Raw genomic sequence first — 15,137 nt, 5'->3', positions numbered from 1 at the left:
AGAACTTAAAGAGCACTGCCCAACTGTAATAAAGGAAATTATTGCTAGAAAGAGAAAAATAAAGGAGGAGTGGCGAGGACAAAGAACATCTGAGAACAAGACGAAATTAAATAAAATCACCAAGGAAATTAAACTACAATTGCATAACATCAAAAATAATAAAATACAAGAATACATTACAGGCTTGTCAGCAAAAGCAGATAGTGAATACTCACTTTGGAAGGCCACGAGAAAAATCAAACACCCCCAACAACAAATACCACCAATACGGAACCAAGAGGGAAACTGGTGTAGAAATAATAGGGAAAAGGCCGAAGCATTTGAAAATCACCTCACTGATGTATTCCAGCTACATCCCATGGAAGCTAGTGACACAGAGGAAGAAATAAATGACTTCCTGGAATCGCCCTACCAAATGGACCTGCCTATACAAAAAATCACCACTAAAGAAGTTAGAGATATTATCCAGGATGAAATCAGTCCAAAAAAAGCTCCAGGGTATGACCTGATGTAAAGGCCTGAAAATGATAACGCAAGTATTTAAAGCAATATTTAGGCTAGGGTACTACCCAGAACAATGGAGAGGTGCTCAAATTATTCTCATACCTAAGCCAGGGAAAAATAAAACTCAGGTGACTTCATACAGACCAATAAGCCTGCTACCTGTTCTATCAAAAATCTTGGAAAAACTTCTCCTTAAATAATTATCCCCAACTATAGAAGACAGGAAACTAATTCCCCAACACCAATTTGTGTTCAAAACACAACACGGAACGATAGAACAGGTACATAGACTGGTAGAACACATTAGAAGTAATCTAGAAAATAAAAGGTATTGTTCTGCTGCATTCCTGGACATTGGTCAGGCTTTCGACAAGGTATGGCATGCTGGTATGCTCTTTAAACTAAAGAAAAACCTTCCCCATCCTTTTTATCAAATCCTAAAAAGCTATATTTCCAACCGACATTTATTAGTCAAGCAGGATATGAATACACAAGCCTAGGACCAATAAAAGCCGATATACCACAAGTAAATGTCTTGGGACCAATATTGTACTTGCTCTACACTGCTGACCTACCAACAACTGATGACACTGCTGTACTAGCCTCTTACCATGATCCAATCACAGATCACAGCATCCAGAACCCTTCAAAAAGACCTTAATAACATCCAAGTATGGCTTAAAAAATGGAAGATAAAGGCGAATGAGAGTAAATCCTACCATGTAACATTCACCATGAAAAAACAAGCATGTCCATCTGTAACTCTGAATGAAACACAACTCCCACAAACCGATACTGTCAAGCACCTAGGACTAGGAATCCACCTTGATAGGAGATTAACTTGGCAAAAGCACATTTTCACAAAAAGAAAACAACTAGGAATAAAATTCCGAGAAATGTAATGGATGATCGGTCGTGAAATCTCAACTATCACTTGAAAACAAACTGCTGATATAAAAGCTATATTAAAACCAGTGTGGACCTATGGTATCCAACTTTGGGGGACAGCAAGTCAAACAAACATAGAAATACTGCAGAGATTCCAGAACAAAGTTCTTAGAACCATAGGCGTAACCAGGGGGTGGTTTTGGGTGTTATATTGGGGGGTATTGGGGGGTAGTGGACCTAGCAAGAAGATTCGAATAATCTGAAATAATTAAACTTATTTTAAGTTGTTTTAATTTAATTTATGTAAAGAGGGTGATCACTGGATCTCCCTCTACAGGTCAAATTTTTAACTTTTGTCAAATAATTTACCTATTGTCCTCAGCTAAGGACATATTGTAAATAAAACATTTTCAAAAAAAAACATTACAAAAAACCGACCGTTAATGCCTGCAATATTTTATATAAAAGCAAAAATTAAAAAAATCTTGAACGGGACCAAAGATTAACAAAACTTAAACTGGAGTTTAATAATTTTAAAATCGTGCCGTGTACAAATAATTATCTATAGAGCGTTTCACGTTAAGAACGGAACGTTGCTTAAGTAGCCCAACATATTTCTTATGGACGATAGAAGCGCGACGATGCCACACCGTCTTATTAGAATGAATCAATATATTGTCAGTCGAGTAGCCACCCGTACCCGAGAGGTTTGGCAACACTTATCTCCATAAGCGCAATGTTCCCTTCTTAACGTGAAACAAAGTATAGAAGTCGAAGGGAGAATCTTGATCCTACATTGTAGGGTACCAAACATCAATTACAATGATGTGTTGATGATGAACTATCTAATAATGATTCTTGGTTACGAAGAACAATATATATTTCGAATAAGTGGACTACTATCCTTCTAGGATCGACACGCACCTGAGGGACCGCAGACCACCAGATACAATAAACGTCTCTTTGTAAAGACAATAAAGTTGACTTTACTAAATAACAAGGCATTTACTCAACACACCCACTGCACATTACACTATAATCTGCGATGGCTGAATGATGAATATCTATGCCATTAAAAAATAATGATAAGTGGACAGTGGACTAATAGACTAAGTATTTGTTTGTAATGGAACTTACCAAAGGTAGGAGCAGTGCAAAATATTGCTACTAAACAAAACGTTATAAACAGTTTCATTATGATAACTTACTTAGTTTAAATAAAAACGATAATCTTTTTGTTAGCTATTTATATTAAATGCATTGATCTATCAGATGAGATAAATTATCTAGATTAGATTTTTATTTTCCCGAATAATAGTCTCATCTAGAAATACCTACATAAAAAATAATGTAAAAATAGACATCATTTATTTGATAAAAACTACTTTTACATTAATCCTTTTACATTTCTGCATATGGAAAAATAAATACTACTTACGAAGAAATAGAAATGACAATTTAAATACAAATAGCAGCAAATAAAATAAAATCAATACAACATAAAAGGTAGAAACTTAAAAAGTAGAGAAACATCATAACTAAGCTGTTCAATAAGGCAGCGCTTAGATACAGCGATGAATCGCAGCAATTTAAATCCCATTTAAAATACATTGTTACTTCACGCACACTGTAAATTCTTCACGCACTGCTATCTATAATGACAGTTTTCACAAACTAAAAACTTATACATAATATGAGTAGACCAGTAAGGATCTGTTTTTAGGTGGATGTGAGAGGTGGCATTCAGATTTTTGCGGATAAAGTTAGGTGATAACTTCGTTAATAATAATTAATCTATGCTCCTTCTCAAATACGCCAGGAACATTGATAAAAAAAAAATAAAATATTTAAAAATTTCGTTTTTTTTCTACTTTTTTTGCGTATAACTTTTTTTTTCCTTGGAAGCCGTCTGTTGTGAACCGGTTGTACTGCAGCCCCTTGGCTTATTGTACATCTTCCATTGTTTATGAAACCCATTCCAGAATTCTGGAACCCTGTACCAGCTTGTACAGGTCTAGTGGGTGGGTGCCATATAAAGTTGGAGTCATTTCGATGTTTCCGAAAAGTGTTTGCCGCCTCCGATCCAATGCCTCACAGTCATGCAAGATATGGTTGACTTTTTCAGGTTCTCTGTTAAAGAGTCTGCAGCTCAAGTCTCCATGAAGCAGCCCCATTGTATGTAGGTGACCCTTAACTGGCGCATGTCCAGTGAGGAAACCTGTTATGACTCTGAGCTGATTCCTGCTTGTTTTCAGCAGTAACTCAGCTCTACTAGCACATGTCCGTCCGATATACATCTTGCCATGTGTTTGACCGGGTACACTCTCCCAGTGTGAGTTGTGTTGGCTTCGGATCCAGGCTTTTTTTCGTTCGCGGACGGTGCTTTTTGGCACTCCCACGGCCTGCTCTGGACCCAGGTATTTTGTAGCTGATGCTCTCTTGGCAAGTGCATCAGCTCTTTCATTGCCGTATATGCCCCGATAACCTGGAACCCATACCAGTATAACACTGTTATGTTGTGCCAGTCTATCAAGTTCTTGTCGACATTCCCACACCAGCCTAGAGTTCACCTTAGGGCTTATAAGATCCCCAATGGCTGCTTGGCTATCTGTGCATATGTTAACCCGCTGCAGTTCGAATCCCCTCAGGTTGTTTTCTCTTGCACACTGCAAGATTGCAAAAATCTCTGCCTGAAATACGGAGGTACATTCCCCCAGTGGAATAGAAATGTTGAAATTTCCACCACTATAGAATATCCCTGCGCCCGAACCGTCTGCAGTTTTAGACCCGTCCGTATACCAGGTGCAACCCTGCAGTCTGTGGCGAGAGTTTCCTCTGTCCCATTCGTCTCGTGGGCAAATGTCCACTTGAAAAGGTACTTCAGGCATATATCTTGATGTCATATGGTCAGAAATCATCATCCATTTGGCATCATTAATTTCATTCGTTATTTTACTATGTCCTGATTTAACTGGTACGTTGCTCAGGTTTTCTCGCAGTCTATAATAGCCCATTCTCGCCTCACCTCTTATTGTTATATGTAAAGGAGGAAGATCCAGTAGTGCCTCCACAGCTGCCGTAGGTATGCCCCTCATAGCCCCCGTGATCCCGAGACAAGCAAGTCTTTGCACCTTGCTTAATTTGATGATGGCACTTTTTTGCTGCACTTTTGGCCACCATACCACTGACGCATATGTAATTGTGGGTTTTACCACCATGTTATAAGTCCAATATACCATGTCTGGTCTCAAACCCCACATTTTTCCATGAGTACGTCTGGCTACCATTAACGTAGATACCGCTCTCTTCGTTATTCTTTCTATCTGCTGATTCCAAGTAAGTCTTGAGTCTAATATTATCCCGAGATACTTTACTTCACTCACCAGATTTAAATGTACACCATTTAGACTTAGAGGACCCAATTCCTCTGAATTCCTTCTTTTAGTAAATTTCATGATTTTGGACTTTAGAGGACTGATGTTAAGCCCTATATTTGAAGTCCACTCTGTAACTACGGTCAGAGCCTGTTGCATTCGATCTCTGACTGTACCATTAAATTTTCCGTGGGCTAAGATGACTAGGTCATCCGCATAGCCCAGGACGTGATGCCTATCGTTGTCGAGTCTAGCTATCAGGCCATCCATGACCAGATTCCACAATAGAGGAGATAAGACTCCCCCCTGTGGGCAGCCTCTGGCTACCTGAGCTGACACTGTATCCCCTAGCAACGTAGCATATATCACACGGCTTCTCAGCATGCAGTCTATCCATCTACAGCTTGTTTCGTCTATTCCTTTTAGACGGATCGCCCTTGTGATCGCTTCGTAGGAGGTGTTGTCAAATGCTCCCTCAATATCGAGAAATGCACCCAACATCACCTCTTGGTTTTCTAGAATGTACTCCACTCTCTGTAAAAGATGGTGCAGTGCCGTTTATGTGGAGACTCCCGCTCGATATGCATATTGTCCCCGATGTATCGGACTTTCAACCAATACACCATCCCTGATATGCCTATCGAGCAGTTTTTCTAAGGTCTTCAGTACGAATGACATCAGACTTAATGGCCGCAGAGACTTGGCCCTTTCCTGTCAGATTTTGCCAGGTTTGGGTATAAAAGCCACCCTTATCAGCCTCCATGCTTTTGGTATGTACCCCAGCCCTAAACTAGCCTGCAGTATCTTACACAATTTTTTGAAAAGAAGGTCGTTTCCCTTCTGTAGAAGTATTGGATAAATCCCGTCCGGACCCGGTGATTTATATGGCTCGAATGAGTTTATTGCCCATTTGATTTTGTCCTGGTTTATAACTTCTTTTGCCACATGCCAGTTTTCCCTAGAACCATAATTCATGATATCCAGTCCGGTTTGCCATGTGTCTAGTGGTATCAGTTTTGTCTCAGACTCAGGAAAGTGCACCCTGAAAAGCTCTTTCAGGGTGTCTTCACCATTCTGAGTGTATTCACCTGACTCTTTTTGGAGCGAGGGAATACTTATCTGAGGGTCCTTTGAGAGAACTTTATGGAGTCTTGCAATTTCTGAAGTCCCTTCTATCTCTTCACAATGCCTTCTCCACGATTCTCTTTTTGCCCTTCTCAGTTCCTTATTGTAGTCAGTCAGAGCTTTGCGATAATCGCCCCACTCGCCTGACCTTTTGGCGAAATTAAATTTTCGTCTAACCTCTGTCCTTTGATTTGCAAGATTATGATTCCACCAGGGAACTTTCCTGTTGGAATTCGTCACTATCTCCGGACAGTTGTCTTCGAACGCTGACGTGACAATCTCTTGAAATTGTTCGGCAGCCATGTCTAGGTCCAATGTATGCCTTATCTTCCCGTTAATCCTGCCTAAGCTATATTCTATGTCTGCTTGATATGCTTCCCAGTTTGTTTTACGAGGATTACGATAAGTTTCCTTGATAAGCTCATTGCCTGTCATTTCAAAACAAATGTGTCGATGGTCTGAAAAGGACACCTCATCTGACACATGCCAGTTTTTCACAGTTCTAGCCACGTTAGTCGTGGCAACTGTTATATCAATCACCTCCTTCCGTCGTGAAGTCACGAAGGTTGGTTTGTTTCCTACGTTTAATATGTCTAAATTATGTTGCATTATAAACTGTAGTACTGACTCACCTCTTGCATTGGTGTTTGTACTGCCCCAAGTCAGATGGTGCGCATTCGCATCACAGCCAATGATCAATTGCAATCCATTTTTCCTGCAATCTCTCACTAGCTGCTCCAATTCCCTTGATGGTGGTTGTTCGGGATCATCATATGGGAGGTATGCTGATCCGAAAACTATCTGCTTCACCCCTCCTCCATCTATGATCTTCATCTTTACCGTGATTAAATCCCTGGAACAGTGATTTATCAACGGCAGTGTTTTGATGTTTCGTTTGACTATTATGCAAGTTCTCGGGACATCGGCAGATCGGCTATATATAAGCTCTCCATTAATACCCGATAGACCTCTTATTTTGCCCTTGTAAACCCAGGGTTCTTGTATCAAGGCTACATCAAACCTTCTCATGGCGACAGTAAGTTCTGCCGAAGCTGACTTACTATGCTGGAGATTCGCTTGCAGGATTCTGATTGGAGCCATCAATGCCTCTGATGGTTTTGAAGGATATCTTTTCAAGTCTGTAATACGCCTTGAAATTAGCAGCCTTCAATGTTTTATAGGAGACCTCGTCGATCGTGTATACGAGGATTTGCATGTCCTCTCCGACCTTCCGATTTTTCAACAACCAGTCTTCCGTCTTAAGGTCTTTATTTTGCCTCTCTAAACGGGTTCTGACTATTGATTCTTCAGCCTCTTTCTCGAGGATGCGGGCGAGGACCATAGGGCGTTTGGGCATGTGGCTGGGATCGACCACATTTAAGTCGACTCCTTCCCACAGGCCCTCCATAGTCCTTACCACCTCAGTAGTCCATTTTTTGGTATGTTCGTTAGCACAGTTTACCCACAGAGTACCTGCGCTAAACGATGTTTTATGGAACTGTAGCAGTTGATTTTGACTTCCAACAGGAGCCTCATCCACTGCTGGCTTTAGGTTGTTGATGATCAGGTCTGCGTGAGCCTGATCTAGTTGAGTATCCGGATGGTGCCTGTGTGCCACCGCTATCCTGAATACTTTTGTGACATTGCTGTATGACCTAGTCTGCTCATGAGAGCTCCTTAGTCTCTTAGCAACCCTTTGTTGCGGGGGGGTAATGGTATTCTCCCGCGGTCTCTTTTTACCCTCGGGTTTTACCAGTACTCCCGTTTTGTTTTTATGGGGATTTGCTGTGGTCCATGTCCCAGCAGCCATTTTTGCCTTTTTCGTCATCTTTCTTTTTTGAGCTCCAGAAAGGCGTTTTTTGCTACTTTGTGCAGAGTCTGTTCCGCTTGGAACAACTTCTGGCTCAGTATTTGGGACAGATACAGAATCCACGACTGAAGTCGCCTCTGTGTCCGTTCCCGTTTTTGTGTTTGTTTTTTCAATCTCGTTCTCCATATTTGTTCCCACGAGTTGGGACGAAATGCTGTCAGGCACGGCAGTGCGCCCTTACCGTGCTAAGGCTATAATCCCCCAGAGTTCGCCATCTCTCTAGGGCATCGCTTTAGATACACTTTACTCCCTGTACCATGCATCCCGTCGGCACGATGGTGTTACACCTTAGGATTGGGAGGATGGATCATTTGGCGTTACCCAGGGTGCACCACGTGGAGGCGATCCATCGCTACACCCCTTGCGTATAACTTAAAAACTATTCATTTTAGAACAAAGTCCTACAGGAATAAAACAAAGATAATTAAATTTTCTATCCGATGCGATTGGTTAAAAATGTCTTAATTTATCACCCTTGCTTCAAAATAGCAATAAATATAAAATAAGGGGGCAAAACAAGCCTGTCCTTATTCAATGATTTTCCATCACTTAGGTTACACTTGGAATCTTCCTAATTCGCTTAGAAAATTTATGTAATGTGCTAAAACCGTACACCAAATTTCATTAAAATTGACTTACTAGATTTTGCATAATAATTTTGCAATCTAAACTTTTTTAAAAAAATTAAAATTTTTTAAAATCTTGCACAACAAAAACTAGAACATACAAAGATTTGTCAATTTTTTTACATATAAAGAAGTACTCCACCTATCTAATGCACTTTACATAATTGAAATTGGATTATTTAAGCAGCCTCAGCAAGGTTTAAAAGTTATAAACAATTTTTTGGCTTATAAACAAATTAGTGCTGTGGCCAGGATGGGGTGCTACGGGCTCCTTTATTTAGATGGACTTACCCAAGTTTTTTTATGTATTTTGACCCGTAGAACACGAATTTTTTGGGTCACAGTTGATCCGGATGTCGATAAGATTGTTATAAACAAAGAACTTGAGGAATTACATAAAATCGATTTTTCGCAAAATAAAACATTTTTTTGTATTTCCTGGGTAATTCTAAGCAAAAAATGTTCTTATAAGTTTTTTTCGTAGGATGCATAGTTTTCGAGATAAACGCGGTGGAACTTTCAAAAAATCGAGAAATTGCAATTTTTGAACGCGAATAACGTTTGATTAAAAAATAAAATAGCAATTCTGCTGACAGCATTTGAAAGTGTAAGTCAAATTATACCGGTTTTAATTATTTGCATTGCTAAAAATTAATTTTTTTATTATTAAACAAAGCTATTTGTTTATAAGCAAAAAATTGTTTATAAATTTAAAACATTGCTGGGGCCCCTTAAATAATCCGATTTTAATTCTGTAAAGTGTATTAGATAGGTAAAGCAACTCTTTATATATAAAAAAATTAGCCAACTTCTAAATAGTCTACTTTTTGTTCAGAAAGATTTTAAAAAATTTAAACTTTTTTAAAAACATTTAGATTGCAAATTTATTATGCAAAATTTATTAGGTCGATTTTAATGAAATTTGGTACACGATTTAAGTATGTTACAAAGAATTTCCTAAGCGAATTACTAAGGTTCTAAGTGCCACCAAAGTGCTTAAAAAATATTGAATAACAACAGACTTATTTTGCCCCCTTATTTTGTATTTATTGCTATATTGCAGAAAAGGTAATACTTTAAGACATTTTTTACCAGTCGTATATCATACAAAATTCAATTATCTTTATTTTATTTCTCTACGACTTTGTTCCAAAACGAATCGTTTTGAAGTTATAAGCAAAGAAAGCAGAAAAAAATCGATGTTTTTCGAAATTTTTAAATATTTTAATTTTTTTTATTAATGTTCCAGGCATATTTGAGAAGGAGCATAAGTCAATTATTATTACTGAAGGTGTCACCTAACTTTATCTGCAAAAATCCGAATGCCACCTCTCACATCCAAAAATAGACGTTTTTTCGCAGATCTTTACTGGTCTAGAGATAGAGTAGATAATAGTTATTAATGAAACAGTTCTTGAAGTATGCTTCTTGCGAACGAACGCGATGTTTAGAGCACGAACGACAGCGGAGCGAGTGCTATATATCGCGTAAGTTCGCAAAAAGTACTTCACGCACAGTTTCATACAATATTTTATCTACGATAAACAAATAAAAAAACTGTAACTCTTCGTCACTGAAATTCATTTCTATTTTACAATTTATAGAACTATGGCGTTTAAAAATTCTAACTTCTTTCAAACCACAAAACTGTCAAAAAATTTGTTGTAATTTATTGCTCATTATGTCATCACCATGACAACGCGAAAATTAGATAAGGATATTTGATTATATGAAAGTGTGCCAAAAACAGTGCGAAAAAGTAAATCCCATTTAAAATACATTGTTACTTCACGCACACTTTAAACCCTTCACGCATTGCAATCTATAACGACAGTTTTCACAAACTAAAAACTGATACATAATATGACATAGAGTAGATAAAATATTTTATGCACTTTTTGAAATCTAATTGTGCATTTCCACCTATTTTTCTGTAGTAAACTTTTCTCATGACATCATCCTGAACGCAATGCAAAAAGTTGCCAGTTTCTAGGTGCTGTATATAAAAATCGATTTATTCCGGTGTTTTTAGTGCTAAGTGCCCTGGTCTATATAATTAAAAAAACACTAATAATTATTAATTCTTCTATTAATCTTTAGGGTTAAATCTTATCCAGCATTTAGAGTTAAATCATACAGTTTTTGTTATACTCCTCAGTTGCGGTTATTGTTTTCTGATTATTCGGTCCTCATTTTTTGTATATTCTACAATATGGGGAACAAGATACGTACTTTTTTAATAATCTCGCAATAGGCGCCGATTATGTTCATCATTTGTTCTAATCTAAATAGACTGTAAATAAACAACTTAAACGTTTTCACTTTTTAATATTAGAATCCTATGTACAATAATAAATTACTAGATTTTAAACAATACAAAACACATGTTACTAGAATAAATAAATAAATAAATTTTAAATAATAAATATTACACTAATTGTTAATTTTGTTTATAGTTTTTAATAGAGGATATTTGTCACCGCATGCTCCTCTAAAATCGTCATAATCAAGTGACCACACCATGATACCTCCCAAGTTATTTTCAAGAGCATAGTTTACTTTTTCGGTTAAAGATTTCTCATCTTCAAATCCTACCCATTGGTCACCCCAGTATCTGTGAGGAACTCTCTGTTCTTCATCCCATACGTAAGTTGAGTCAGTATAGTATTTGCAGATCTGAAAACAGTATACATATTTGTATTTCAAAATAGACGACAATAGAATATCTCAAAAATAAACCTTACAAGATTAGTTGAAAATTAGTTGACAGGTAGTAGAAAGTAATATAGACTCACAGTTTTCAATATAAAATATGTAAATATTAAATATAAAAATGAAAGTTACAACTCTCTTTTCGTAGTAAATATATAGTAACTATTTGGAACTTATTCTTTTTCTTGTGCCACTCCTATCGGATACTGGAAAGCATCAAGGCTACCCTGACCTTGTTTACAGCTGATCTAAAAAGTTAATTAGTGGTGCAGTCAAACCACTCTCTCAAATTCCGCAACCATGACATTCTTCTACGGCCGGATTCCGTTTTCGTTCTATTTTTCCTTGCATTATCTTCAGCATTCGACGGTAGCACCACATCTCGAAACCTTCAATATTTTTTATGTTGTTCTGTTTGAGAGTCCAGGCCTCTACACCGTATAATAGCGTGTTAAATACGTAACCTCTTAGCAATCTTAATCGAAGAGGGATGCTTATTTCTCTGCTGCAGAAGAATTTGCTCATCCTTATAAACGTGGCCCTGGCAATTTCGATACGTCTTTTTATTTCATTGTTTTGGTCTCCAGTTCCATTGATTAAAGTTCCCAAGTATATGGAACTTAAAACAAACGAAATAATCAAACAATACGTCAAAGAGACACCAATTGCTATTTTCGGATAAAAAACGTGATAAAAAGTAAATAAAACAAAATGAAAAAAACTGAAGGATAAAAACATTCAAGCTACTAAAGTAAAAAGAATTTTTTTCTTTTTCAAGTGTCATCTCCGCGACGGAGGACAGAAATCATCATAGCTATTCGGACTTTAGAGACGGCTGATTTGAAAAGTTCAGTTGATGTACATCCGTACCATTCTCTCAGGTTGTGCTGTCACGATATTCTGTGTCTCCCTATGCTTATTTTCCATTGTATCTTTCCCTGCATAATGATTTGTCCAAGTTGTAATCCAAGTTGTGTAATATGTCCGAGATATTTCAATTTTCTGGTTTTGATTGTATTTAACACTTCCATTTCTTTATTCATCTTTCTCAGAACCTCATTGTTTGTGAAGTGTTCTGTCCATGATATTTTCAGAATTCTTCCATACACCCACAACTCGAATGATTCCAATTTTTTCATTGATGCCGCATTCAAGGTCCAAGCCTCCATTCAAAAAATAAAACAAAATCGAATGGCCTAGCCCAGTGGTAGACAAAGTGCGGCTCCGGAGCCGCATGTGGCTCTTTGGCTTCTTAAGTGCGGCTCTGGCACAAATATCCACGAAAAACGCAATAATATTTTCGTTTTAAAAAATCTTGGTAGGAAAAACATTACCTACATCTTATTCTGATAAATTAGCTTTTATTAAACTTACAAACTTTAGCATTTGTCAAAAATCCTCTTAAGAGGAAACAGTAGCGATCAACAGGTAGCAAAAACGCGTTCCAAGATTGCGGCTGTAATTTTGAATATTTTTTCGAGATATTTGGCACACGTATTCGTAATATAATAAAGAATGGCGGTACAGAGCCCAATTTGAAAAATATATTAATATGTGGAAATTACTCTGTAATTAAATACAATAATAAAAAAACAAGCCTGTACCGCCATTAAGAAAAACAAAAAAATACATTTTCTTCAAATAAATTTTTTATCTGATGCCTAGATTTTGTGTCATTTTGGAACTACTAAAATTTTTTATTTCATTAGTAGTTCCAAAATGACACAAAATCTAGGCATCGGATAAAAAAGTTTATTTGAAGAAATTTTATTTTTTTGTTCTTCTTAATGGCGGTACAGTCTCGTTTTTTTAATATTGTATTTAATTACAGAGTAATTTTCACATATTAATATATTTTTCAAATTGGGCTCTGTACCACCATTCTTTATTATATTACGAATAAGTGCCAAATATCTCGAAAAAACATTCAAAATTATAGCCGCAATCTTGGAACGCGTTTTCGCTACCTGTTGGTCGCTACTGTTTCACCTTAATGCTACGATAACCGAGATGAAATTTTCTCCTTTGGAAATTTGGGTTAATAGCTTTGAAACACAATTTCTGGATTTAAGAACAAGGAGGTATGGCGCTTTAAATTCGTAGTTTCTTCTCAACTTGTGTATGGTGCGGTTGTGTTAGTTTGTGTCTGCAAAATTTATTAAGAAACAACATAAAATTTTTAATGTTGAAAAGCAAGTAGGTTTCAGTCCGGTGCCAACTCAGCCACCGGCGGAAGCAGACGTGCGAACGCAGAGGAGTAGCAGCCGAGAGTAGCCGACGGAGAAGGGAGTCTCGATTAGCTGGAATTTTTATTCCAGCCGTGAATATAAGCACGGTAGCGAGTCGAGCACTTCTAACTGTTAGGCAAGAAGGAGAGGCAACAGCTAATCCTTTGGATGTGGCGAGCTTAGGAGATTTTATTTTATTGAATTTTCTGAGACGCCACAGCTAGGGATTAGCTGGCAGAAAAAGCAAAACGCAGTTCGGGGTTCCTACTGTGCCACCGTTAGGGTATCGACACTGCAAGGTGTAGTTTTTTAGAAACCTACATTGGGCAGCTCCGGCCCCTGGGTCAGTAGGACGAGAACAGCAAGAGGCACCCTTATCCAGTTCTGTCTGGGTAAGTGATCACAGCCGTGATAGGTCCAGGGAAGCCGACCCTGCAACCGAGTTGGCATCGGGCCAGTCGGCTGCAAAAAATGCTCGCCAAAATTAGGACTTTTCGCCCCTAGATGATCGATCGAGCTAGGTCTCGATCACCCCCTCCCTAAGATAAGGCAAGAAGTGAGAAAGACGGGGAATTTAAACTCCCTAGGCGAGGGAAGAAGAAGGATAAGTCGAAAAAGAAATCGGAGGAAAAAAGCGACGAGAACAAGAAGGAAGCCAAGGACAACCCGAAAGTAGAGGCCATGGAGGAAGAAGTGCCCGACGAGGCAGGCAGAGGAACAACAAAAAGGGCTATGGCCGTAAACGAGAGCGACGACGAAATCAACGCGAAAAAAGATGAAGAACTAGCATCCCTAAAAAAGTCGCTAGGTGACCTGCATAAAGCTACCAAAAGAAGAGAGGATCAGCACGAAGAAAGACTGAAGGAAAAGGACAAAGAGATAGCCCGTCTGAGGTCTGAAATAGCGGATTTGAAAGATACCATGGTAAAGTCCCACAAGCCGGTGGTGGACCGGATAGACGACCGGTTCAACGAGGTGATGGAATCCCAGAGCACCCAGAAGCCAGTGGACAACAATTGCCAACAACAGGCAAAGCCCCCATCGAAACTGCCGAAGCCAGAACCGAAAAAGAAGACAACGACTGAAAAGTCAAAAAAGAAAAAAGAAGACTTTCCACCACTCCAATCTCAAATCTCTAAAGACGAGGCGACGTCATGGGAACAAAAAACAGAAGACGCCATGAGGGCTGCTTCACCCCCAATGAAGGAACTACTCACCCTGCTACGAGGACCAGCAGAACCGATTCACGAACCAACGACCCAGTCCCCCTCAGCGACAAACGCAGATGGAGATACGCTTGCCTTGCAGCATCCCAATGGTACAGAGAGAGAGGACATGGAAACGAACCAGGACGAAGGAACCACCGTGTTGCCTGAACAACAGGCAACACCACACCGAAAGCCGCCTGTAATCAAATTACAGAGCGTAAGCGAGACAGGGGCTATCATCACCATAGCACAACAAAAAAAGTTTACACGGTAAACAGGATATCTAGAAATGGTAGGGAAACACTTACGCAGGCGAAAAGCCCGGAAGATTCTCGAAAAATGGTGAGGATTGTAGAAGAGTATGCAAAGACATACAAAGATAAGAGGCTACAATGGATAGCCTTCCCACTAGACGAGGAGATAAAACCCAGAGTGGTTTTAAGAGGATTGCCCACAAATACCACCGAGAAGGCAATCCTAGAAGAGATCGAAGAACACCAGAAAGTTTGTCACTCAGCAGTGAACATTACTACCGGAGCCGGCCCCAAAAGAAAACTCCCGATGTTCATCCTGACTCTGAATCATGGGGATGTGGAAAGGGC

At 38.7% G+C, this 15,137-nt stretch overlaps 2 protein-coding genes across 2 annotated transcripts in view; both read right to left on the bottom strand.

Annotated features, from left to right (window-relative positions):
* LOC114334398 (chitotriosidase-1) overlaps window positions 1-2,684 on the bottom strand; it is a 63,477-nt gene extending 60,793 nt beyond the window's left edge. The window contains exon 1 of the mRNA XM_028284435.2: window positions 2,530-2,684. Within this exon, the coding sequence (XP_028140236.1) occupies window positions 2,530-2,587 (58 nt within the window). The 5' untranslated portion in view covers window positions 2,588-2,684. The remainder of the gene's footprint in view (window positions 1-2,529) is intronic.
* Window positions 2,685-10,695: 8,011 nt separating this feature from the next.
* The window catches only part of LOC114334399 (acidic mammalian chitinase), a 35,521-nt gene continuing 31,079 nt past the window's right edge, over window positions 10,696-15,137 (bottom strand). The window contains exon 7 of the mRNA XM_028284436.2: window positions 10,696-11,063. Coding sequence (XP_028140237.2) covers window positions 10,821-11,063 — 243 coding nt within the window. The 3' untranslated portion in view covers window positions 10,696-10,820. The remainder of the gene's footprint in view (window positions 11,064-15,137) is intronic.

The sequence above is a fragment of the Diabrotica virgifera genome, chromosome 1 (assembly GCF_917563875.1).
Source record: "Diabrotica virgifera virgifera chromosome 1, PGI_DIABVI_V3a".
In the NCBI taxonomy this organism is placed as follows: domain Eukaryota; kingdom Metazoa; phylum Arthropoda; class Insecta; order Coleoptera; family Chrysomelidae; genus Diabrotica; species Diabrotica virgifera.
This window is presented reverse-complemented; position numbering and strand designations above follow the sequence as displayed.